General features: G+C 36.0%; 1 protein-coding gene across 1 annotated transcript in view; it reads right to left on the minus strand.

Annotated features, from left to right (window-relative positions):
* EIF3H (eukaryotic translation initiation factor 3 subunit H) overlaps nucleotides 1-26,194 on the minus strand; it is a 92,827-nt gene that overhangs the window by 46,014 nt on the left and 20,619 nt on the right. Inside the window, exon 2 of the mRNA XM_026495537.4 lies at nucleotides 24,697-24,853. Coding sequence (XP_026351322.1) covers nucleotides 24,697-24,853 — 157 coding nt within the window. The remainder of the gene's footprint in view (nucleotides 1-24,696; nucleotides 24,854-26,194) is intronic.

Raw genomic sequence — 26,194 nt, forward strand, 5'->3', positions numbered from 1 at the left:
AAAACTAGGTAAGTTTTGGCCTTCAGTAACAACGATGCAAGAATATATTAGGAAGTCAAAATAAGAAATTGGGTGTTACATTACCAAACAGAGGTAAAGTATATCCAAAAATATAGTGAATGTTCAATCTGTGGAAAAGTACATTTTTAATCTCATTAATCTTATAAGTACATTAGCATCATTTATATCAGCAAATTTTAGTAACTGTTTGTTCATAATTATAAGTGATAGCTTAACAGAACAACCTCCTAAGAGTAAGGGGTGGCTAGTTTCAGGACCACTTTTCCAGAAATAAAGTTTTAATGCTTTTCAAACGGCATCACCTACAATATGATAATGAACAGAGAATCACACTGCTGCAATGATAAGTGGATGCTGAATACGAAACTGGGCAGCCTGCTAGGACAATTCACTAAATCACCTTGAACCCATGATAGAAGTAAGAATTACAAATCTGTGAATGTCAGGAGTCCACCACAGTGCAGTTTAAATGGAAATTTATATTTTTTTACATAAAATTTGTTTTATCTATTAAAGCTCTCCTCCCAAGACACAGACACAGACTCAAAAAATAAAGTTTCAACCAACAAATGGAAAGTCACTTATGCTTAAGATAGACACTAAGCAGTAACCAAGGAAATAGCCTGAGACATCAACATCAGAATAGGTCAACGTAAAATTATTTGCCCAGTTACATTCATTAATTCAATAAGTTTTCCCCACAAGTTACACATGCCTATATTTCAAAATTCAGAAGGTACAAAATGAAAAGTAGATTCTCCTCGCACTCCTTCCTATTCCCCTCATTCAGACTTCACCCTTTTTCTAGTGTATTTATCCTTAAAGAGGCAGTTTATATTTATTCAATCCTATTACCTGTAAGGATACATAAATTCATTTTTTCAACATAAGTGGTAGCAAACCAAAAAAAAAAAAAAAAAAAAAAAAAAAAAGCCTCCCCAAAACTATTCCCTTAAAAATATATCTCACAGATTTTCCACACATGTTCATAAAATTTTTCATATTTCTGTACAGATGTGTGGCATCCCACTGATGGATATAAAATATTTTAATCATTCTCCTAATGGTGGACACTAAAGTTTTTCAATCTTCTGATATTACACATTCCTGTAATAAATATTCTTTTTTTTTTTTTTAAGATTTATTTATTTATTAATTTGACAGAGATAGAGACAGCCAGCGAGAGAGGGAACACAAGCAGGGGGAGTGGGAGAGGAAGAAGCAGGCTCACAGCGGAGGAGCCTGATGTGGGGCTCGATCCCATAACGCCGGGATCACGCCCTGAGCCGAAGGCAGACGCCCAACCGCTGTGCCACCTAGGCGCCCCTGTAATAAATATTCTTTGTATGTACATCACTTCACGTATGTGTAAGAAAATATGTAAATCAAATTCCTTGAAGGGACATTTCAAGGTAAAGAACTGTGAGCAAATGTTTCCATTTTTGATACTGGTATCCCCCACTTTTCGAAAGTTTATGTTACACTACTTCACTTTTACAAAAGACCTACTAAAAGAAATTCAAACAAGATTTTCACTTTTACAGAAAAAGGCAAAAAGTAAAAACTGTTCAGATTGTTTTACCAACAAGTACCCCAAGCAGTGAGAGTGGCACCTCCAAGCTCCTTCCCCAAGACCTACATTCAGCATCTCAGCATCAAGTCACCACTGTTCTGAATTGTGTCTGTGAGCATCTATGTTTTATCTTGATTTTGCGCATCCATTAGCAAGATGTGTCCTAAAGTATCCAAACAGCCTAAGAGATTATTTTTTGGGTCTGGGAACACTCAGAAATTTCTCCATATAAATTAATGGTGATTACTTTTTCCACTTCATATCATTTCGGCTTAAAAAAGGTTTCACAGAAACACTACTTTCTGAAAGAGGAAAAAACTTGTATTGCCAAATTTCTCTTCATATAGTTTGTACCAACTTAAACCCCCATCAGCAATGTAAGAGTGGCCCTTTTTTCCTACACAGTGTTTGTCAAATTCAGTGTAGTACAAAACTTTCTAATCTTTGCAAATCTAAAGGGTGACAAGTGATATTTTGTTGTAATTTTAAATTGCATCTCTTATATCATGAATAACATTGAGCTATTTGCAGATCTTTTCCTGTGAACTGTCTTGAATCATTTTTGGCCCACTGTTTCTGGTGGTCTACTTGCTTTCTTTTTTCCCCCATTTGATTTATAAAAGTGATTTACACATAATTAAGAAATCAGCCTTTTGTCAGTGCTGAACTATAATTTTTTCTTTCACTTTGCCATACAGATGTTTTAATTTTTATTTTTCTGAATTATCAACCATGTATTTTATGCCTTCTGGGTTCTGTGTCATACACCGAAAGATCTTATCCTAATCTGAGACTGCATATTATATAATTCACTCATGTTTTCTTTAGTTCTTTCATGATTTTATTTTTTGTTTTGTTTTTATTACAATGAAATCTTTGGCCTATATGTAAATTATTCTTGAGAAGTAGTTCTATTACCTCTCCCTATAAGTTTTCCTAAAACTAAATTATGTTCAGATGAGACAGAGATACTATGTGATGCAGACAGCTTAATAATTCAAAGGAAGCATGAGCTAAAACTAACTCATGGAGGTGTATTCCAACATAGTAACAGGGAATGAGAAAATAAAAGTTTCTCTCCGTACCTCCTTTATTCATCCCATGATCATGCCTACACCATCTTTAAACACCAATAAGAAAATCCATCTAAGGCAAAGGCCTTAAAAACTAGGATCAACCTCATAAATTCTTTTGCTTAACTATGCACAGTACAATTTTTCTAAAGAAAAGGTCCACACCTTGGGGGACAGACGGTTGTACAACGGCCCAAAGCAGAGTGTTACAGCCCAAGCAGGTGAAGAGCTTGTGAATTAAACTGGCATTATAAGGAGGTTCCTTAAAACCACTACAAAGAGTGATGTTCCCATTGCATTATATTACAAACTTATTTTTTTACCCCCTTTAACCAGAAACCTCTAGCTAAGCCTGTCCTCCTCACACTGAATTAGTAATGGTTTATGTTTCTTCCCTCAAGGCCTAAACCTTTATTTGTTCCTATTAAATATCATACTGCTTAAAAATCTAAATTTCAACTTACCCTGATTACTTTGTATTATACAATGCAAATTAGTCTACTCAATAAGGCTTGATCTTAAAATTTGATAAGCATAATCTCAACTGATTAAATTATGCTATGGTGGAAGTCAGATCCTATATACTTCATATGGCTCCAGGCATACAATGAACCCAAAATCGTACCCCAAATTGTGAAAAATAACAGTTATCTACTGCTCACTGAGTGTTTACCATGAGTCAGGCACTGCACCTGTTTTAGAAGCATTCCTACTTAATCCCCAGAACAACCATGAATGGTAAATGGTGTTATCACACTCACAAATCAGATCAGATTCAAATGCAGACAAGTCTGTTTAACATCAGAGCCACTGCCTTGACCACTGCACCAGAGGGCCATAATCATGGCTACTGGGTAGCTCTGATTTCACATACCAAATAATTATAATAGCAGTTATTTTTACCACAGCTTTATTTTATTTTATTTTTGAGAGAGAGAGAGAGTGTGGGGGAGGGGGGACAGGGAGAGAGAGAATCTCAAGCAGGCTCCACATTCAGCACAAAGACTGACACGGGGCTCAATCGAAGGTCTCTGAGATCATGACCTGAGCAGGAATCAAGAGTCCGATCCTCAACCAACTGCGCCACCCAGGTGCTCCTACTTTTACCATAGCTTTAATAAACTGATCAATCTGATAAAAAATAAATGTGACAAAGGCTGATTATTCAAAGAAATAACCTGTATACATGTCATTCAAAATGAGTTTAACCCACAATTTCCAGATCCTCATAAGCCTAGCCTCCAAGTTAGCTGTCACTCACTAATGCAAACCACCCCTTTACTCAGTAGAAAACATCAAATTTCTCTTATCTACCCCTTCTTTTCATTCTCACTACCAATACTCTGATGGAGTTCCTCTAATATTTTTTCTTAAAACAGATTTGAATATTATCATAATACTCACAAAAAGCCTTCATAGTTGCTCACAGTCAATGGTATAAAGGCCAAACTGTTTAACAAAATGGTCCCAACTAATAGACACTACATTGTAAGTCAATTGTCTCCATTTTACAAATGAGAAAACTGAAGCTAAAAGACTATTAGCACAACCTGCATCTCTTAGTACATTCGGACACCCAACAGTCTTTACTTCTAAACGGCTTGCCATCACCAAGACCTCTTCCCCACCCCCCATTTTAAGAAATCCTAATCTCTCACGTCAATTCCTACCTCTTAAATGCTTCCTACCCCTAAATTTCATTGTTCAATACTCTTTTCCACTGAGAGATGCAAGACATTTTTCGTATCAGAAACAGAAGTGTGGCTGTTAAGAATTTAGATATAAATTTTACATACACACACATTTTTGTTATATAAATGAGTTATATGTTATATAAATGAGCTATAGGTCCACCATTATTAAGTCGCTCAACTGTGTCATTTTATGAATTACAAAAAATATTGATCTGATGGTGTTTATTTACATTTCCACCCATTTCACAGTTCTATTTCCAAATAATTTTTGTCATCAGTAACACTGGACATTTGAAGTCTCCAAACTTCACAAACTTTTTCCTTAAATTTCACCATAACTGCAAATTTAAATGAACACACAAATTGAAATGCTCTGATAATTCTCTTTTAAAGATATATATGTATTTTTAGGGGCACCTGGGTGGCTCAGTTGGTTAAGCATCTGTCTTCAGCTCAGGTCATGATCCCAGGGTCCTGGGATTGAGCCCTAAGTCAGGCTCCCTGCTCTCCTCCCCTACTTGTACTCTCTAGCCTCTCTGTCTCTAAAATAAATAAAATCAGAGAGAAAGAGAGAGAGAGAAAGAAAAGAAAAGAAAAGAAAAGAAAAGAAAAGAAAAGAAAAAAGAGAAAGAGGAAGGGAGGGAGGGTGCAAGGAAGAGGGGAGGGAGGGAAAGAGAAAAGAAAGAAAAGTTTTTTAAGATTTTAATTTATTTATTTTGGGGGGAGGGGCAGAGGGAGAGGGAGAGTCTCAAGCAGACTCTCCACTGAGTGTGGAGCCCCTGTGGGGCTGGATCTTACAACTCTGAGATCAGGACCCAAGCTGAAACCAAGGGTCCGACATTTAACCAACTGTGACACCCAGGCACCCCTCTGATTATTCTCTTTTAAAGGTAAAGGCCCTGAAGATCAATCACAAATGACAATGTAGAATTTTTTTTTAATGGAAATAATGAAGTAGAACACAAAGTATTTTAACAATCTTAAGTAGCCACTGACAATCTGGCCCTGGAGCAAGAACTGCTGAACAGCCTACAGAAAAAAGCAGGCGAGCACACACACCCTTGTGGGGTGGTGGCCATAGCAGCTGATACATAAGATAAAAGCCAACTGTCAATCTCCTAAAGCCTTCAAATTCTTCCGGAAGAAACTTCTTCACTTCTTAGCTATTCTTTATCAAAAACGCCAATGGTCAAATGCAAGCATGGCTTACTGTTCCTTTCTAGTGGATCAAACATTCTTAAAAAAAAAAAAAAAAAAAAACAGATTTAAGACAGCTTGAAAGGAACCTACAAAGGCATCCATAAGTAAAACTACCATCCAATACGGAAGTTAAATTTAGCATGCTTAGGGCTCAGAGTCCATTTTTAATGCGAAAACTAGGTTAAACATAACATTGGTACTTTTAAACACCTTTTTTGAGAAATGGGAAGGGATTTTTCTATCACTGCTAATTTACTTAGAAATTATATGCTTTCCCAAGTTAAGTCCACCCTTCTAAACATAGGGTATGCTCAAAACATTCAAATGGTACCTTTAATCATAAAATAAAGACTGCTGGTCTAAATTTATTTTGTTAAATTGCTTTAATCAGTCTTCCTTCAAAGCTATGAAGAAAAAAATACTTTTTTCTAAATATGTTAAAATTAGGGAAGAATACATTCCCTAATCACAAACAAAATTAAAACAAAGAAAACTGAAATTTTTTTATCATATCATTCAAACACCGTTAAACGGTGCCACTCACTACTATAGGATCAAGCTTAGCTACTTCAGCTTTGTAAACAATCCACAAACTCCCTGTTTCAGTTCTACCCATTCAATAAATATTTCACTATTTACCACATGCCACTGTTCCACATTCAAGGGAAACAATAAATTGGTGAGAATCCAGGCCAGAAAAAGTGAATGATAATAACTGAAAAGATAATTAAGATACAGCCCAACAGCCCTCATAATATTTATTAACTACTGGGAGTATTTTTCACATACTCCAGAAATTCTCTGATACTCCTCCCATCGGGGTGGAATTCAACTCCCCTCCTCTTGAGTATAGGCTGGACTTAGGACTCACTTCTAGGGAAAACATTCACTATTCAGTGGAGAAACGTGGCAGTAATCATCTAAACCAAGTAACCAAGGTTAATATCACCATGTTGAGTTAATGTAGCCCCTGATAAGGTGATGAGAAGGGCACTTCACTTGTATTCTTCCTCAAAATCCATAATCTTAATCTGATCATGAGAAAATGTCAAACTCAAAATGACAGACAAGAGGCCTAACAGCTAAGAGTACTTTTCAAAAATGTCAAAGTCAGGAAAAAGAAGGAGAAGATACAGATTGGAGGAGACTGAAGAGATATGACAACTTAAGGGCACATGGTATCTTGGGTCGAATCCTAAAACAGAAAACACAAATAGGAAAACTGGAGAAATCTAAATAAAATCTGCAGTTTAGTTAATGGTTTTATACCAATTTTTAGTTTTGACAAATGCACCACGGTTATATAAGGTGTTAATATTAAAAGGGAAGCTGGATAAAGGGTTCCTTTGTATAAAAGGCATTGTGTCCTGGAAACAAACTACGCCAGTAACACTGTGTCATATTACACATGGGAAATGTTAATCGCTGTCATCAAATATTCCTGGTATTGAAGTGCTGATAAGCTACAAGGAATGTTCTGCAACATCTAATTCAGATTCGATCAGAGGTGGATCCTAACTCACCTGTATGAAGTTAAATACCCAACAGTATGTGCAAGATGGTATACACTATATAAGCAAAAGCAAAAGTATCATCTCATCTGTGTGAAAAGTTACATAGTAAGGCACATAATATATAACATTTACCCATGTGGTTTAAATATTAAACTATTAGGAATACAGTATAAGGAGGAAAATTATTCAAGCTCTTTCTTCCAAGAGAGATTTTGCAACCAAAACATTTGTGTCTGAGTGGTTCCTCAGGTTACAACGATTTCTAAGATAGTATGCTAATTCAAAAAGGATGTCAACCACCACCTTACCAAGAGCTCAAAATTAGCATCACTAGTGGTGTCATGAGGGTATCATTCTACCCTCTAATAGAATGTAATGAGAAGGGTTCTTCATCACTTGAGGTTTTCCCTCAAAATCTGTAACTCTCATCTAACCATGAAAAAATATCAACAAACTCAAACCGAGGGGCATTCTATAGAACACTTACCCAGTACTCCCCAAAGCTACCCAGATCATGAAAAACAAGGAAAGACTAAGAAATGATCACAGACCAGAGGGTACTAACAGGACATGCTAAATGCAGTGTGGGATTATGACCTGGATCCCAGAAAAATAAAGGACATTAATGGAAAAAATCGGTGCCATCTGGATAAAGTCTGGAGTTCCATTAACAGTAATATACCTTACATACCTTGCTTTCTTAATTAAATTAATGTACCACGGTAAAGTAAGATAACATTAGGGGAAGCCTGGTTGTGAGCTTTCGGGGAACACTCTGCATTATCTTTGTAACTTTTTAGTATAACTAAATTGATTCCAAAATGAAAAATTTACAGATTTTTTATTTCTTCATTTGAGAGAGAGAGAGAGACAGCGTGCGCGCACAGGAGCAGGGGGGAGGGTCAAAGGGAAAAGGGGAAGCAGGCTCCCCCACTGAGCAGGAAGCCCAACTCGGGGGCTGGATCCCAGGACCCCAAGATCATGACCTAGCCGAAGGCAGATACTTAACCGACTGAGCCACCCAGGTGCCCCCAAAATGAAAAATTTATAAAAAATGAAGACTGCAGACAAACTTCATGTTTTATGTTTAGGAAGGTTATCTAGTAGCCGTGGATATACTTTCTTGGAGTAAACACTATCACCAATGAATCCAATCACCAAGCCAAGTTTCCATAAATATGTCAAACGGAACACCAAAAGTCCTGATTAGGTCACAGAATGATAAAGAACATGATAATCATCAATTCAATTAGATTACTACATATACTTAAAAATCTTCAATTCAACAGCCTCTTGTTGCTTAATTAATAAAACCCAAACTACTACAAGGCTCTCAATGACATAGCCCCTTGTTTCTCATTCAGGAGGATTTATTCAGACACACACTAGCTTTCTGAGAGTCGCTAAACAATGCTAAGCTCATTCCCACCTCAGGGGTGGCTTTTGCACTTGGTTATCTTCTACTCCTGGCTCTTCACCCAGCCTATCTTCACCCTTATCCTTCACCTCAACTGAATATACTTTATCCTTCAGCCGAATATACCTCCATATCAGAGAGTCTTTGAAGGGACCTGCTTAAGGCAGGACGCCACCCATTAAAGCATCTGCTTATTTTTCCCATGGTACTTAGCGCAACTTGTTATTATTTGGTTAACCATCGATGTCTTTCTCCTCCACTTGTTCATTCTGTTATCCCTCAATATCTGGCAAAATTCCTGAGATAGCTAGCACAAAGTGAATATCTGGGGTTTTTTTAAATTTTACTTATTTGAGAAAGAGAGACGGCGCGTGTGCGCGTGCGCACGCACACACACACACACACACACACACACGGAGCAGCATGGTGGCGGGGTGGGCGGGGGGGGACATGCAGAGGGACAGGGAGGGAGAATCTCGAGCAGCCTCCATGCTGAGCACGGAGCCCTACACAAGGCTCAAGACCCTGAGACCCCACGACCCTGATATCATGACCTGAGCCAAAACCAAGAGTCAGATACTGAGCCAACTGAGGCATACAGGCACCCCGATGTCTGTTAAATGAATGAATCCAACAAGTTGCAAAAGCTATCACTAAGAAAGGGCGTAACTGTCTAAGGAATCCCATCCCATGAATGGAATATTCCATTCAAAGAGTGAAGTAGATTTCCCTTTATTTCTGTTTTTAGATCTTAGGATCTTTTTAATAAAGATTAATCTTCGCAATGTCACCAGCTAGAACACAAGACCTGACCTTTACTGCCCACTTGCTTTACCACACCGACCTCTGTCCCACATTTTTCCTTAAGCTCTTCTTTCCGGCTAATCTCCTAACACAGGCAAATGGAAACTGGAACCATCCTTCAAATGATGGCAACTGCCCTAACAAGATCCTCCGCTGGCCCAGACCACTCAGACCACTAACTCACGCTGTGCAGATGGACCATTAAGTGACCCTAGAATAACCGACAACTACCTTTACCTCATTATAAGACTAAAATTTCTACCCAAGGCAGAGCACAAGCCTCATCTACATAACATGCAATGTATGTATAGGCACATTTTCTTAAGGTATATGTGCAGCCTTATGCCCGCCTCTAGATAGAGGACAAGGCTTCCCTGTATGAATATTCATACTAACCCTAAATAAAAGGAGCCCATTCACCCTTGCTCAGGGAGTCATGACTTTGGAAGTTATTCCCAGTGATCTCATTTGCTACAAATAGTTTCCTTTGTGAGGCAATTCACCTAGTATAGTTTCTATCTGTGACTCACCAAAGAGCAAACTCATGTTGGTCGGATTACAGTAAGACACAACTAAAAATATCATTTCACATCAACTATTCCAAACAGTGTATGTACTTTCAAAATGGAACAAACAACTCCCTGAATTGAAAAATCTTAAATATTTAAAATTTTAGTAATGCTGGTATTGTAAGTACAGGAATCCCCCTGCTGGTTATCAACAGCTTACACTTACTATTATACCCATCTGCTCTGTCGTACGTACCATCATCACAGAACAGGTCCTTTTTACAAACTATTCGAGAAGGAAAGGGATGACAAACAGAAATTTAATTCTTCTAGACTATGTCAGATATTAATTATTTCATATCTGAAGTCAAACCCTCAAAGTGTGTGTATACCCTGGATCTCAATCGTTTGCCATTTCTTACATCTCTCTAGTACTCACCTTTTCATTCTTACTGCTATGCCCATATTTCATTCAAACCCTCATTACCCGTTTTTCCTGCCTCTAGCCACAAAATATTGATTTTATTCTAACACACCTCTGCTGGAGAACCTATAATGATTCACAGCTGCTTCATGTCCATGCTTTTTTTCAAGTGTCCAAAGTCTTCCATAATCCGCCGAACCAAGCTTTTGCTCTAATTGACAGATCTTCTCATTTTTCTCTGCCTGTATCACATGATTGTTCCTGAATCTATGCTTCTCTGCTTTTTATGAGTTCATCTTTCCTGAATCAATGAGTCACATATTCCTAAAATTACAAGTACTTCCCTATATTCCCAAAATAAGAATGTTACAAACTCCCAGTAAGCAACTCTTCCCATGTTCACATCGTTTCCTATTTTTAATACTTTTCTCCTTTGTCTTATCAGGAAGGAGAAAGTGCTGTTGATTGCCACTTCCATATACTCCTTTCACTGCCAAGAGCAAATAACATTTACTAAAAGAAGACCATTACATTTTTAAGTGCCCCTAACGAGGCTTAAAAGTTACACTGGACATGGAAACTTCAAGCCAAATTACAACAGTTATAGGAGTTCTCAACAATCGAAACAGTGAAAATTAATGAGAACATGAATACATGTACAAAGCATTTTAAACGTAAATTTTCAAAATGGTACTTAACAATGATTATTATATATTAGGCTAAGGACAACAAAAAGTTACTAAATTACTGTTCTTCCCCCTTACTAGTCAAAATGAATATTTATTTTCCCAAGCCAAAATATTTGCTTAAATACATAACAAAGATGTCCTTAAATACCTGTGAAAGACTATATAGTAAAGAAAATTAGTGGACAGAGAGTGTGTTAATTTTGATAACTAAAAATGTCATTTCATCTATACCAGACAAAAGTTTAAAATTTCGAGTTCAAAGACAAAGCAAGGTAATTTATCAAACAAATAAATTCTGTGATTGGTATATAATTCATTCATTATGGGTGAAATAGTTCAAATCTTTCCATAAATCCTCAAAGATGTTCATCAAAACTGCTTAATAACAGCTTAAGGAAAACTGACAGCAGTACTACATTCTCAAAGCATGAAACCTGTATTTTAAATGCACATACTTATATCAAACAATAATTAATTCAATTATGCCAAATGTCCTTATAGTACTCCACTATCGTATGATAAACAAAAATATAGGGAGGCCTGAGTGGCTCAGTCGGTTAAGCATCTGCCTTCAACCCAGGTCATGATCCCAGGGTCCTGGGATTGAGTCCTGTATCAGGTTCCTTGCTCAGCAGGGAGCCTGCTTCCTCTCTCCCCCTCTGCCTGCTGCTCCCTCCCCCTGCTTGTGCATGCTCTAACAAATAAATTTAAAAAATCTTTTTTTAAAAAAAGTGTAATTATGATCCATGCAAAAAACTAAAGAGGTCAAATGAACTCGATATTCAACTGCTATACTTTCCAGCTTTTAATTTTGTGTTTAACAGGTTTTCTCATTCTATGGCTCATTTAGCTGTTGAACTTGCACCTCCCTTGCACCTCCCTAGAATTTTGGCTTGAGCAGAGCCTTTCTCAAAAAAAAAATCTCTTCACAGTGAAAAAAATTATGGTCTAAATCACAAAGATGACAAGAAACCTTAGCCATTTAAATAGACAAGCCTTGAAATAATATTGTGATCAAAGTATCAAGCAGCCTAATAAAATCCAGGTGGCTCAGGCTTATCATACATGGTACTCATTACCACAATTACACTATTTAATCTACTTCCTGGTGACAACAAAAACTTTGTTATTAATTCCCCCCAGTTATGGATCTGCTTAAGTTACTGCAGTTCTGATAAGACAACTCTTCGTCCAAAAAAATTTAAAAAGAGAGAGTGGGTCTCCTTTTAAATGTTTTAGAACTGGAGCTATGGCGGGTAAAACCACAGAAACCACGGTGGCTTTGTATTATTAGTCATCTATATAAGTATATGTTAACTCCTACTAAGGTACCAGATGACTCATGGTTAACACAGTTTTATAAGGGCTCACATGTTTACATCAAAAAGGTAAACCACATGCACATAAAAAGAACTGTTTACTAATTATAAACCTCAGATTCAAATAAGAGATTTATCCACTGACAAAGGTACACAGGTAGGATTCTACCAGTCAGTTCCTCTCCCCCATACAAAACTTTTCCATCATTCATATGATTCTCTGTTGGTTACAACTTGTAAGATTTTGAAGTAATTTTCCTATCTTACTGACTTTTTTCAAAAGTACTTAAGTATTTCTCAGGAAACTTGTTTTATAGCATAATTTGTTTCCAAAATTCCATTTAGGCACAATAAACATGCTAGGAATATTACATCTACCTCAATATTGGTGCCAAACACCAAAGTAGCAAAAAGATTATAACCAAAGATAGAGAAAAATAAGAAAAGGGTAGCACAAAGTTACAGTCCCCGGATTTCCTAGTTGGTAGCAACCATAGGTACGCACCATGACATCCAAAAGGTAAAGTGAGAAGTGTATATGTTGTACACCTCCTGTTTACAGACAGCTAATTGTACTGGTTACAAAGGAAAACCACTAACTGCTCAGTGTTTCGTTAGTGGCACCCAGCGTTCACACAGATTCTTTACAACTAACTAACTGATCCATTTCCTTTCCATGCTCTCTTCTCTTTCATTCCACTTGTACAGATGGCAGTCACAGCAGACTGGAAACAGTGCACAACATACCACTTAACAATGCTGTGTACTCAGTAAAGATGGAAATTCACATGACAGTCTTTATCACTACTGTCTGTTTAAGTCATCTGCAAAGCAATGTATTCTAAAAGTTTTCCTGTGTCAGTCAACACCGCTTTCCTAAGTTAAATTGGAACCATCTATTCAACCTTTTGTTTGTAATTGCATTCAGTGGCATTTAATATGAACTATTTTCCTCCCTTAATCTACCCAGATTAACCTATAGTTAATTAACTATATTCTCCATTCCATTTAGCAAAATATGAGAAGCTGTGCTTTCAGTATTTAAAGGTTCCTACTGTCTGAGCTTCATGTATATACTCAATGACCATTAATTTTCTGTTGACCCGAAGGTTAAAATTGCCCTTTATTTTTATGTAATACCTAGTATACATATACAAACTTAGGAAACTTTCTGAAGTTTAACATTAAATTCAAACAATCATTTGATTCCAGTAGCACTGACAGTAACTGATAACACTAAGAAGTAAACTTTTATGTAAATATATCACACCTGGGGCACCTGGGTGGCTCAGTCGGTTAAGTGTGGGCCTTTGGCTCAGGTCATGATCCCAGGATTCTCGGATGGAGCCTGCTTCTCCCTCTCCCTCTGCCTGCTGCTCCCCTTGCTTGTGCTCTCCCTCTCTCTGTCAAATAAATAAATAAAATCTTAAAAAAAAAAACCATGCCTACAAGTCACAACTGCAGGCATCTTATCACTCACTCATAGTGATTCTGACAAAATACTGGGATTACTGACAACCCTCCTAAACTGCAGTGGATTACACATTTCATGTTGGGGTTTCTAGTTCTGAATTTACTACTGATTTTAACTTGGGCCTCTCTGAGCCCCAGTCTCCTATCTGTTAAAAGAATTACAAAAGTTCCTATTGTCAGCGACTCTGCAAATATGAAAACTGAGGCTGGAGAGACCCATGATTTCAATTAGTAGTAAGCCAGAGCTTTATCAGAACTTTACCAGAACTTTAGCCAGAACTCAGTCTAACTGTCCTTCCTTTTACACCTTTCAAAAAAGTTTGGAAGATCTATGAATGATTTTAGGAATTCTCTTAACTAAGTCTATAATGGTATTTATATGTACACACATCATTTCCATGTATGTGGAATTGGCTATTATTTTTTATCAGGCTGCCCGTAGAATAAAGAGACAATTCGAAAGAAATTCAAGCCTGGATTCTGATAAAACATCAGTCTCACTGTTTAGTTATATCAAATATCTCCTAAAGGAACATGGAAATAACCCAGATATGGCTTACAGTGATCTTAATATTTCATATTATGTACATAACATCCCATTCCTCATGAGATCACCAGAGAATATGGCTAAAACCCATCAGAGTATTATGTCAGCACTCTTCATAAAACCTTTCACTCTCTTCTGGTACTAAATCTTTTTAAGTGTTTTGTCTTGACTATGTTTTCAGGGCAGAAGTGGTGATGGAAGTGATAGGAGAAGAAATTTTAAATCTAAGGAGAAGAATTCACATTACCAAAAGAGTCTTGGTAACAGACTTTTTAAACCACGTACATTTATTTACAGAATAAATTGCTGACAGAAAAGCTTTCATCTAAAATTCTGGGAGTCGCTACTAATGAGATCAAAAGTAAAAATAAAATATTTCCACTATGAAAGTGAATCAGAATACATGACAATGTATACATTTTTAGAACAAAATTATTTTAACAAAACGACAGAAACACTCTGAATTGCAAACCTGGAGATCTAGATTTGCCGATATATACTGGTAAACCCAAGTCATTCTACACCTGCACAAAAATATTTTCTGGACACTTTCACCTGAATAGCAACATAATCTTTCCTTTATAATAATAACCTAACTCACTAAAATAAAGTGCTAACAAATCTTCCCATGCTCCAAGTCAAATATACTGCTTAGAATAGCTAAGTTCCTTAAATAATGAACACTTCAGAAAACATCCTTAGTAGAAATACAGGTACACAACAGCCAGTGGAAATGCCTGGCACCTGGTTCCCACTGAAATACTGATTTGATGAAATTAATAACAAAGAAATAAAGAAAAGGAAAGGGGAAGGTAAAGTGAGAGCAGACGAGCCTGAGCCTGGAAGCTCCAGTGGCTTGAGGACAACTGCCTTGCTGCCTGCTGGGGTTGTTAAGGCCATGCTGCAAGTCCAAAGAACCACACGGAGGACTCTGCTGCTGGACTCCTACAGCCACAGTTGCTCGTTGTGGGGTTAGTAACCGGACATCAAAAACGATCTCTATGAAGTCAGCACTATCCAATTCTACAAAACAGTCATTAGACAGATATATTTCTGCAAAGACCACTGGAATAATTTTGTGATCTTCTCACCAATCAAGTGGGGAAGAAAGATTGTCTGTATATTAAAATGTCTGCAGGTTCTACGTTAGAGAAAACAAAGGGTGAATGTGTATGGGGCTGAGGGTAGTGGGGAGATACAGGGTTGCATTATAATGCACCAAGTAACCATTATATTGTTACTTAAACCAAATATAAGGTTACCTTTGTTTTCAAATATATTAAAAAGCATCTAAAATGCACTGGGTAAAAATTACCACTGGGTAAAAATTACCACCAAAAAATAAAAGCAGCAAATAACCCCCAAGGTGGAAAGAGATAAAAGGTAGGAAAACACCACTTGGAAAGTGGACTAGGTAAGCCATGAAGAGTAATTGCAAATGGATAAAAGTTTCAAGATCTATCTTACCTAATGAGATAAGCTAGTTAGCATTTCTGGGCAAGATAGAAGCAAGCTTGAACTGTGTTGCTTAGGACAATTTTTGGAAAAACAGAAACAGCAAAGATCTTTGGTTATACACTGTAACTGTGGTTTTTTGACATTTTAATTAGTGCCAAAACAGTTCATTTTTAATGGTTATTACCTTAAAGTTCAGTAATAAATTCAAATATCTATACCTAAAGTTGTTGTGGTTCAAAAGTAAGACAATTTTTATTTAATTAAAATGTAAACCACTGGGAATAGTAATTTAAGGATTACACTTTTAGACTTGGGAAACTTAGGAATTTTAAATACTATTTAAGTACTGTATCCACCCGTAATTTTCAAATCTTAAAGTATTACTTTAAGTCTGCACAAAATTTGAACACGTTTTACTTGGCTTCTTTCCAAACCATAGCACTTACACTTTAGGGACCAAGGGAGGGTATAGTGTAAAGCGCTTTAATTTCTTTAAGCAGAAAAACCTTTTACCTTGACCACATTTTCAATAGTGTATATCCTTCCATGCACAGGAATTCCTCAACTCATTTAAAAGGGAAAAAAACCCTAAATTTTAAAACATTAAACAAATGCAAAAAATTTCTTCAAACTTTTAAAATGAAGCTAGACTTTATTCCTACTTTTGTATTTAATATCTTGAGACAGCCAAACTAAAAGAACAAAAAAGGCACAAAAACATTGGGGCTGATGCTTCACATTTGGGTTGTATGTCTCATATTCTAATCACCTTAATAAACCAAAGACTAAACATATAAAGTAAGACTCTTAAGTTAGTTTCAAATCACAAACCATAGGCTTTCTGAGCAATCAAAATAATTTAAGTAAGCAATAATCTAAAGTTCATTGCCCTGAATATTCAGTGATAAGCCATTAAATACGAATGGTTTAACATTTTCAAAATACTACCATGAATATCAACAAAGAGATCAGTACCCAGGAGAATTATATAATAATTCAGTGTACAGATTCTCTCTAGTTACCTACCTACACACTGTTTCATTTAAAATGAAATACATATGAAATGTTTTTATTAAATATTTACAATTCATTAAATATCATATTTAAATATTTATTAAATATTTTACATTGAGCTAAGTGCAGCATGGGTCCTAGGTGTCTATAAACATGGCACTAAATTATTGTCAGGAGTCTTTTATGTATCAAAAGAGCCTAGACGGCAAAAGCAGCTTCCTCACCTGGATACAAAATCAGCAACAAAATTTGAAAAATATTGTCAAGGAACATAATTATCACTGAACAAAAAAAGATGCCAAGTTGAATATATATTAAATCATTTGTTCTTTATTTCTAGAGATGCCTGTTATTTATGAGGGCCCAGAAATGTGAATAATTTGAACAAACTCACAAGACATATCTTCCTTAAAAATTACTTAAAATACAAACAACCCCCACTTACAAAATCAAACTTCACCTCTCCTATGAAGTCATACCCCAAAAGGAATTAGTAGCTTGTACCTGAGTGTTCCCATCACTTTTTGTCCTCCCTCACTCTAGACTTTTATCAAGTCTGTTTCACAATTCTTTACATTTTTCTCTCCCACTTAAAATCTTTCAAAGCAGTAACCAGATTTCCTATCTTTGGATCCTTTTCACCACCCATTCAATGTAATTTGCTGAAAAATGCTAAAATGAATTATTAAGAACTAATTTTTTTTCTGAGATATTTCAAACATTTTATCATACTTCTTAATGATCTGAGGTCACAAAGTAAACACCCTTCTATTTCTCCAATAAGGTTCAAAACACACTCCAAAATGGTCTGTATATATTTCCAATATTTGCACCAAGAAAAGCTCTTTGAAAAAAATGCAGTGAAACAGGATGTTTAAAAAAGTGAATCTGTCAAACAGATCACAACGATTACTGATTATTCACATAGAAAATAATACAAAATAAGTAAACATCATATCTTGTCACAAAATGTCCCCATCTGCATAAAAAAAAAAAAAATACTAAAGCTTTCTCTATCCTGACTCAACTCCTCCCTGAACCGGAAAGCAATACAAAGCCGAAACAGTAATTATCGGGAAGGTTTCAAGCAGTTTTGCCCTGGGTGTGGGCTGCAGGCAAACTAAGAAGAAAGAGAAGGAAGGTGAGAGTTCAGGAAGCAATTGATTAAGGAGAGATTTTCCCCAATGCAACTATGGCTTACTAATGTGGAGAGTGCTGCAAATAAGGCAGCTAGATAAAACCTACTCTCTCTGAGCCCAGTGATACGCAAATAACACCTACGCAGTGAAAAATCACTCCCAGTACATTTTATTGTAAATTACATTTTTGCCAAATCATATTTAGCCTTTGAAAAGTCTGTTTAATACTCTACACGACTGTTTTTCTTCTGGAAGTTTAATGATAACAAAATAATTGTACATAACAGTCTAAAGTAGTATTTCTTGTCTAACACCAAGCTTTAATAATAAAAAATAACTTTCAAGTACCTGAAAATGAACAAAAAAGCCAAAAGCTATCTGTGTCTATATCACGTCAGTGTGTAGAATTACTTCAGAAATTCTACATGCTACACACGTTCATACTGAGTAAGTTAGGCATCATTTCATTCCCCTAACTGCATTTTAGTAGTACAATATAGTCTTCATGCTTCGTTTTTGAAGAAAACTTATTTGAAGTCTAAAGATCATCCTTTGGACTGACTTAAAGAGAGCAAAATAAAAAATCTGACCATTACAAATATGAAAATTATGGATTTGGCTCTGATGCAGAATAAAGTAAGCTTCTTATATCACCTGCAATATTAAATTGATTTAGTCTGCTGAAAAATAAGACAGTGAGTTATTGGATCTGTGTTTAATTCAGTGCACTTTATAACATATTTAAGGAATTCAGTTGTATAAAACAGTATCTGAATCTTATCAGATGAAAATATTTTCCCTTTTAGCAAGCCTCGGGTTGCACATCTGAGAAAACAAATTAGTCTCCAGTTCTCCTAAGCTTGATAATAGTGCCCCCTAATGGGAATTTTAATATGAGTCTTTCTACTCAGTTTTTAAAAAGCATATATATTCTCTAATATGAGCAAGTTACCTCGCTTTTAACTACAAAGTAAATCCTGTAATGTAAGTGTATGAGTGTATCTAGATTTAAGCCACTTAAGGGAGAGTTATCATGTGAAAAAACAAAAAGTGAATTCATGGAGAGAAACAAAAAAGAAAAACTTCATGCCACAAACAGTTTTCTTGGTTTTGAATCACCCTATTGTAACATAATCCAAGGTGGCATTGATCTCATAAAGAAATTATCCTTCAGCTACGTTTCTAGTACTCAGTAAGTAAGCAATTAACACGTGCTAAATGAGAGATAGTACAGAGTCAGGAAAAAACTAGTTCAGAACTGAAGTCATTCAATGTCACATAGATCTAAGTATAGAGCTGAGATTCCCACCCAAGGTTTCTGGCCTCATACCATTCATTACCTTTCCATAATACAGGCATACCCTGCTTTTGGAAGTTTGCGGTATACCACTTCACTTTTCCAAAAGACCTACTAAAAGAAATCCAAAGAGAATTTTCACTTTTACAAAAAAGGCAAAAAGCGAAAATAACACTTGGCATTTGTTTTGCAGTGAGCTGTTAGAGGCAGCACACATGCCAACCAGCGAGAGTGGCCCTGACAGTCTTCCCCCAGCATCAAGTCACCACAGCTTTGAACTGTGCCTGTGAGCATCTGTGCTTTATCTTGATTTATCTTGTGCATCCACTAACAAGATGTGTACTAAGGTACCAGAAAAGCCTAAGAGAAGTTTTTTTTTGGGTCTGGGAGTGCTCAAATTTTTCTCCATATAAATTAATGGTAACTGCTACTTCACTTTGCAACAAAGGTTTCACAGCAACGGTCTACTTTCACAGAAACGTGTACCTGGCTCACAAGTCTGCAACCGTGAACTGAATGCTTTCCTTCCCTATTATCTGTAGACAGTTCCCCTAAACATCAACAACTCAATGGGATGATTAAACCCCATTAAATAATTAAATAAAGGACAAACTACATATTCTGATACTTTCCAGATGCACCAGTAAAACAAATACCCAATAATACCATATTTTTATTACAGTGACCACAATACATTCTGGACTCAGAGTCAATGTTAAAGACAACATCTAGAAGGAATAAGCAACAAACAAAAAGTCATCTATTTATGACAGAAAGAGACATTACCTTATTTTTTAACCTTATGAGAAAGGGAAAATAACATAATAACACATATACACACATACACACACACACACACACACACACACACACACACACACACACACTAAAAAAAGTGGCCAAACTTTCTTAAAGGGCCGGACGGTTAAAAAAAAAAATTCAGGTTTGGTGCCCATATGGTCTCTGTCACAACTAGCCAACTATGCCACTGTAGCAGGAACACAGCCACAGAAAATACATAAATGAATGATCATGGCAGTGTTCCAATAAAACTTTACATGCAGAAGCAGGCCCACAGATTGTAGCCTGTCAGCCCCTAATTTAAAACATTTCACTTTGGAACCACAGATTAAAAATCTCCACTTTACATGAGGCACCAAAACAAAAACACAGAAACAAACAAACACCTAAGCAACTCAAAGTATGTAATCATTAAGATTACGAATATTTAGTGAGAACTTTATTTCCATAAGGTGAAGGGCAGAAAAAAGGTCCTTTCCCAAAATAAATACTAGTTTTAGTAGGCATAAAATAACAGAAAAGCAGTACATAAAACAATGGATGTTTAGAATGATTAAAAATACTCAACATGCAGGGCTCCTCTATTCCAAGAGGTATCCATATAATGAGAAAATTTAGCTTTTACCTATGTTTGATAAAAATCTAATGGTGACTACACAGTATAACCTATTCAGATAAATGAACTATGTGAGAGAACCTAAAATTCCAGACTGACATGTAAGGGCAGAAAGAACTATAGAGTATTACCGTAGATTTTTCACATGTATAAGAAAAATGGCAAATCCTACTCGCTTCTGAAGATAAATCAAGAAAAACAAATTTAGTTGTTTTACCCAAAAAGCAGATTTCAGTTACAAAATAATGATGCTCCCCATTCTATACTCTTTAATCACTGGCTTCCACTTCACTAAGTGTCCAAAAGCAACAACAGGAAAATCATGAGACTTGGAACCAGGCAGCCAAAGATTTCAAGCCCTAATTCTATAAATTCCCAGTTAAATGATTTTTGACAAGTTACCTGTCTTATTGAGGATCAGTTTCCTAATTTGGAAAAAGGAACTGATAAAACCTTCAAATGTGCTGAGTAACAACTAATTATAGACAATATACATATAGTACACAGCACACAATGCCCAGCAATTTTTTTATTACTTAATGCTAAATAGAAATTTCTTATGTCCATGTTGTTAAAACACTTTTTAATGAGCTTTTTAAAGTACATGTTAATAAAATACAATATTGGTCAATTACCTGAAAGCCCATAAGAGAAGTCAGCATCCAATGATCAAGATCTAAAGATAATAATACATTCTGCTTTTTGTTCACCTGCCATAATTACACTGAACATTTCTTGTACATATTCTAAATTGAGAACGTTCTAAGACAAAATTATTTAGAGAAAACTACGTGACAATATAAACTGTTCTGGAAAGGATTCTACTCCCAACTATGCCACTAACACAGTAACTAATAAGTCACTTCAAGTGAACCCCTCAAACTCCTCACTTACAAACCAAAAAAACTGTTAACAATCCCTTGTCTTCTCCTCTAGTCTTCTAGCTCTAAAAGAGTTATTACTGCAATATAATTAAGAATCTCCAGATATGCTTGTAAAGAGAGGAACTGAGATATCCTAATACCGCCAGATTGGAGTGCAGAGAAATCCCAACCATAATCTGATAGTATTACAGTAGTTCAGATGAAATATTACAATTTAGATGAAACAAGGAGAGCTTGGTCAGCTTAAAAACGAAAAGGTGTATACTGCACAAAAGTTTTTAAAAATGTAAATACTCAAGTGTCTAGAATAAAATAGCCTTGGTTAGTTTCTAAAGGCATTACCTTAATGAAAAAAATGATTTTTGTAGACCAAATTGCAATATCAAGGTACTAACCTTAGCAAGAATATGTTCGGTGTCTATTAGATCGTCAAGGTACTATGAGTATGTGAAATCATTACATAAGTAACATTTTATCCAAATGTAAAGTCATCAGTTAAAAGTTACACAGAAAACAAATAACAAATTTTTTTTTAAATCTCATTTAAAATAGCACAAAAATGAATAAAACACCTGAGAATAACTTGTACACTGAAAACTACAAAACAGCTGGAAGAAAGTAAAGACAACACAAAGAAATGGAAAGATATCCTGTGTTCATAGACTGAAGATTTAATACTGTTAAAATGCCTGTACTAACCAATGTGATCTACAAATTCAGTAAAATCCCTATCAAAATCCCAACGGCATTTTTATGGAAATAGGAAAAAAATCTTAAAATTCATATGGAATTTCAAAGAACCCTAAATAGTCAAAATCTTGAGAAAGAAAAACAAAGCTGGATGCCTCACACTTCCTGATTTCAAAATATATTACAAAGCAACAGTAATCAAAGCAGAATGGTAACAGCATAAAATTCCTAGAGGAAAATATAAGGAAGATGCTTCCTATCATTGGTCATGGCAGTAATTTCTTGCATATTATACCAAAAGCACTAGCTACAAAAGCAAAAACAGACAATATCAATCGCATCAAACTAAAAAGCTTCAGTAAAGGAAACAATCAACAGAGGAAAAAGTATCCTACAGAATGGGAGAAAATATCTGCAAACCATACATATGATAAGGTGTTAATATCCAGAATATACCAAGAACTTCAACTCACAACAATCCTAAAAAACAGGCAAAGAACCTATAGACATTCCTTAAAAGAATACATACAGACAACAAACACGAAAAGATGCTCAACATCACTATCTGTCAGGGAAATGGAAATCAAAACCACAATGAGAAATCACCTCACACCTGTTAGAAGGATCGCTATCAAAAAAATAAATAACCAGAAAATAACAAATTTGGGTGAGGATGTGAAGAAATCAGAACCCTTGCACATTACTGGTGCGGAATGTCAAAACTGGTGTAACCACTATGAAAAACAGTGTGGAAGTTCTTCAAAAAATTAAATAAAGAATTACTATATGATCCAGCAAATCCCATTTCTGGGTATATACCCAAGAGAACTGAAAACAGGACCTTGAAGAGATATCTGCAACATTATTCAAAAGAGCCAAGAGATAGAAACAATCTAAATATTTATCAACAGATGAATGGATAAAATGGTATATACGTACCACAGAATATTATTCGGCCTTAAAAAAGGATATCCTGTCATATGCTATAACATGGATAAACCTTGAGAACATTAAGTGAAGTAAGCCAGTCTCTAAAAAGACAAATATTACATGATTTCACTTTTATGAAATATTTAAAGGAGTCAAACTCTTAGAAACAGAAAGCAGATGGGGCACCTGGTTGGCTCAGTCAGTGGAGTATGTGACTCTTGATCTTGAGGTCATGGGTCTTGAGCTCTATACTTTGGGTATAGGGATTACTTAAAAATAAAATCTTTTTTAAAAAAAGAAAAAGGAAGGGAGGAAGGAAGCAAGCAAGCAGAATGGTGGTTGCAAGAGGCTGGCAAGGGGGAAAAGAGGAGGAACTAGTCAAAGGATGTAGAGTTTCAGTTTTTTGCAAGATGAAAAAGTTCTAGAGATCTGTTCCAGAACAACCTGCATATAGATAACACTCTATACTATACACTTGAAAATGGTTTAGGATGGTAAATTATACTACTTGTTCTTACCACAATAAAAAAAAGTTATATAGAAAATGATCGAGTGTTCAGACAAGTGGGAAATTATTTTTAACTAGATTTTTTAAAAAATCTTTCAGGTTATTGACCTTGGCCTTTAGTGTGAACTTTAACTACTAATGGCCTTTGCTAACAAAGCAATTATACCTGTAGTGCATGTGTACACACACACGCACGCATGTGCACACATACATACACACACACAGACCTCCTGAAAAGCTCAGTGTCTTCTTTCTGAAATAGTTAAGCTCATCTTCTTAAACATTAAGTCAAAACACTACAGAAGAAAATTAATGTTGGACACATTATGATGATCCCTACCCTTCACAGTGTAAGTTGTTTGCAAGCTGATTTCATCATGGAAAAGTTAACAACAGCGCAGCGCCTATCCAAATTACTAAAATCAGAACGTCAAATTCCAAATAAGGCCAAACTAATGAAGCTTTTTATAGAAATCCTCATTTCAAAGAATTTGCATTAATTTTTTCAAGAAACTCAGTAATCAGGGGCGCCTGGGTGGCACAGCAGTTAAGCGTCTGCCTTCGGCTCAGGGCGTGATCCCAGCGTTCTGGGATCGAGCCCCACATCAGGCTCCTCTGCTATGAGCCTGCTTCTTCCTCTCCCACTCCCCTGCTTGTGTTCCCTCTCTCGCTGGCTGTCTCTATCTCTGTCAAATAAATAAATATTAAAAAAAAAAAAAAAAAGAAACTCAGTAATCAAGTGAACTAGGCTGGCCTGATAGACTCCCAATAAGAGATAACTAAGGTTATGGTGAGAACTATATTAAAAACCATTTATGGGGGCACGTAGGTGGCTCAGTCGGTTAACCATCAGACTCTTGATTTCAGGTGAGGTCATGATCCCAGGGTCGTGACAGCAAACCCAGCACTGGGCTCTGCGTTTGGCACAAAGTCTGCTTGAGATTCTCTGTCTCTCTCTCCCTCCGCCCCTCCCTCCACTCACATGCATTCTCTCCCTCTCTAAAATAAAAATAAATAAAATCTCTCAAAAAAATTTTTTGAAAAATTAAAAATAAAAACCATTTGTGTATACTGCAAAGACACATGAAAGGAGTACCCTTACCTTCATCAAAGTCAGCATCATCTTCCGTGTGCTGAGGGAAAGGAAAGCAGTTGGTAATTTCAAGACGATCTTCTACAACCAAGCCCAATAGCACTCCTTGAACCACTTCAGTTCCTTGTCCTTCTTCTTGATAATGTTTGATTATTTTTAATACCACCTAAAAGAAAATACAGAAGTAAGCTTAACAACCATCCTTACAGTTTATACTTCCTTTATTTCAAAGGAAGAAATCAGTCGTATTATGGTTTACAAAAATCACAAAATTACATAATAGAACTAACCAAGTTTCTTAAAGATCAATTCCTTTACTCTGACACAAATAATAAAAGTCACATAATCTAAATGTACATCTGTAACTCCTGGAGTTTGAAGACATGTCCAAAATGTCCACATACAGCATTCATGACCTTCAGGTCAAAGCTCCCAAAAGGTCTGGCATCCAGGAGCTCCTTCAAACAGTATTACCTCAACCCAAAGTTATTACAGAGGAAGTGGTCCTATTAATGTCTGTTAACAGCATATAATTTCCTGACACGGATGATAAAACCATCAATAAGACACAGAGATAAAAAAAACTCAATTACCTGAAAACCTGAAAGCAGACCGTTCCCTTGACAATTTCTCAACATCTCAAGATGGTTCCTGAACAGAACATCTCATTAAGCCAAAGGAAGCAACAATGGGAACATTTGGTAACAGAGAAAACAAAGAGAACAAAGTCTCCAGCACTACCTAATTTTCCTCAACCAGGATACACCACATAACCTCTAATGGAAAACTGGCTCTTACATTACTCTCTCCCTTAACATTTCCATAAAGATAAAGAGGTAACACTGTAAGGCTGGACAGGCAATTAATTTAAAAGTTCAGAATAACAATAAGCATTAGTTATACCTCCTAGAAAATAAGGTTTTTAATAAAGGTTAAATGCTTGGAATGGCACTTGGCACATAGTATTTATTAGTAGTAGTAACAGTATCTAGTATAAGTTCATGGCCTGAAGACTAAAGGGCAACACAATCTAAAATACAGTAAGTCCTCAGAGGGGAAAATAAGTACACCAACAAAATGCTAATTAGTATTTTGTTGATTAGTGTTTCACTTAAAACAAATACATTATGACAAAAATTAATCATCAATAACCAGTTAATAACAAAAGGCTACAATTAGTGAACATTATGTGCCAGGCAATATTCTAATTATTTCATGTGTATTATCACATCATGTAATTCTCACAACTATGTTAAGAGAAAGGAATATAATTGGTCTACAAGTAAGACAACAAAAGCAGTGGGGCACCTGGATGGCACAGTCAGGTGAGCATCTGACTCTTGGTTTTGGCTCAGGTGGAGATCTCAAGGTCATGGGATTGAGCCCCATATATGGTTCCACGGTGGTTGGGCGTAGAGTTGGCTTAAGACTCTATCTCTCCCCTCCCTTTGCCCCTCCCCCTTCTCTAAAATAAATAAATAAATCTTTAAAAACAAAAGCAGAGAGA

The sequence above is a fragment of the Ursus arctos genome, unplaced genomic scaffold, assembly GCF_023065955.2.
Source record: "Ursus arctos isolate Adak ecotype North America unplaced genomic scaffold, UrsArc2.0 scaffold_6, whole genome shotgun sequence".
In the NCBI taxonomy this organism is placed as follows: Eukaryota; Metazoa; Chordata; class Mammalia; order Carnivora; family Ursidae; genus Ursus; species Ursus arctos.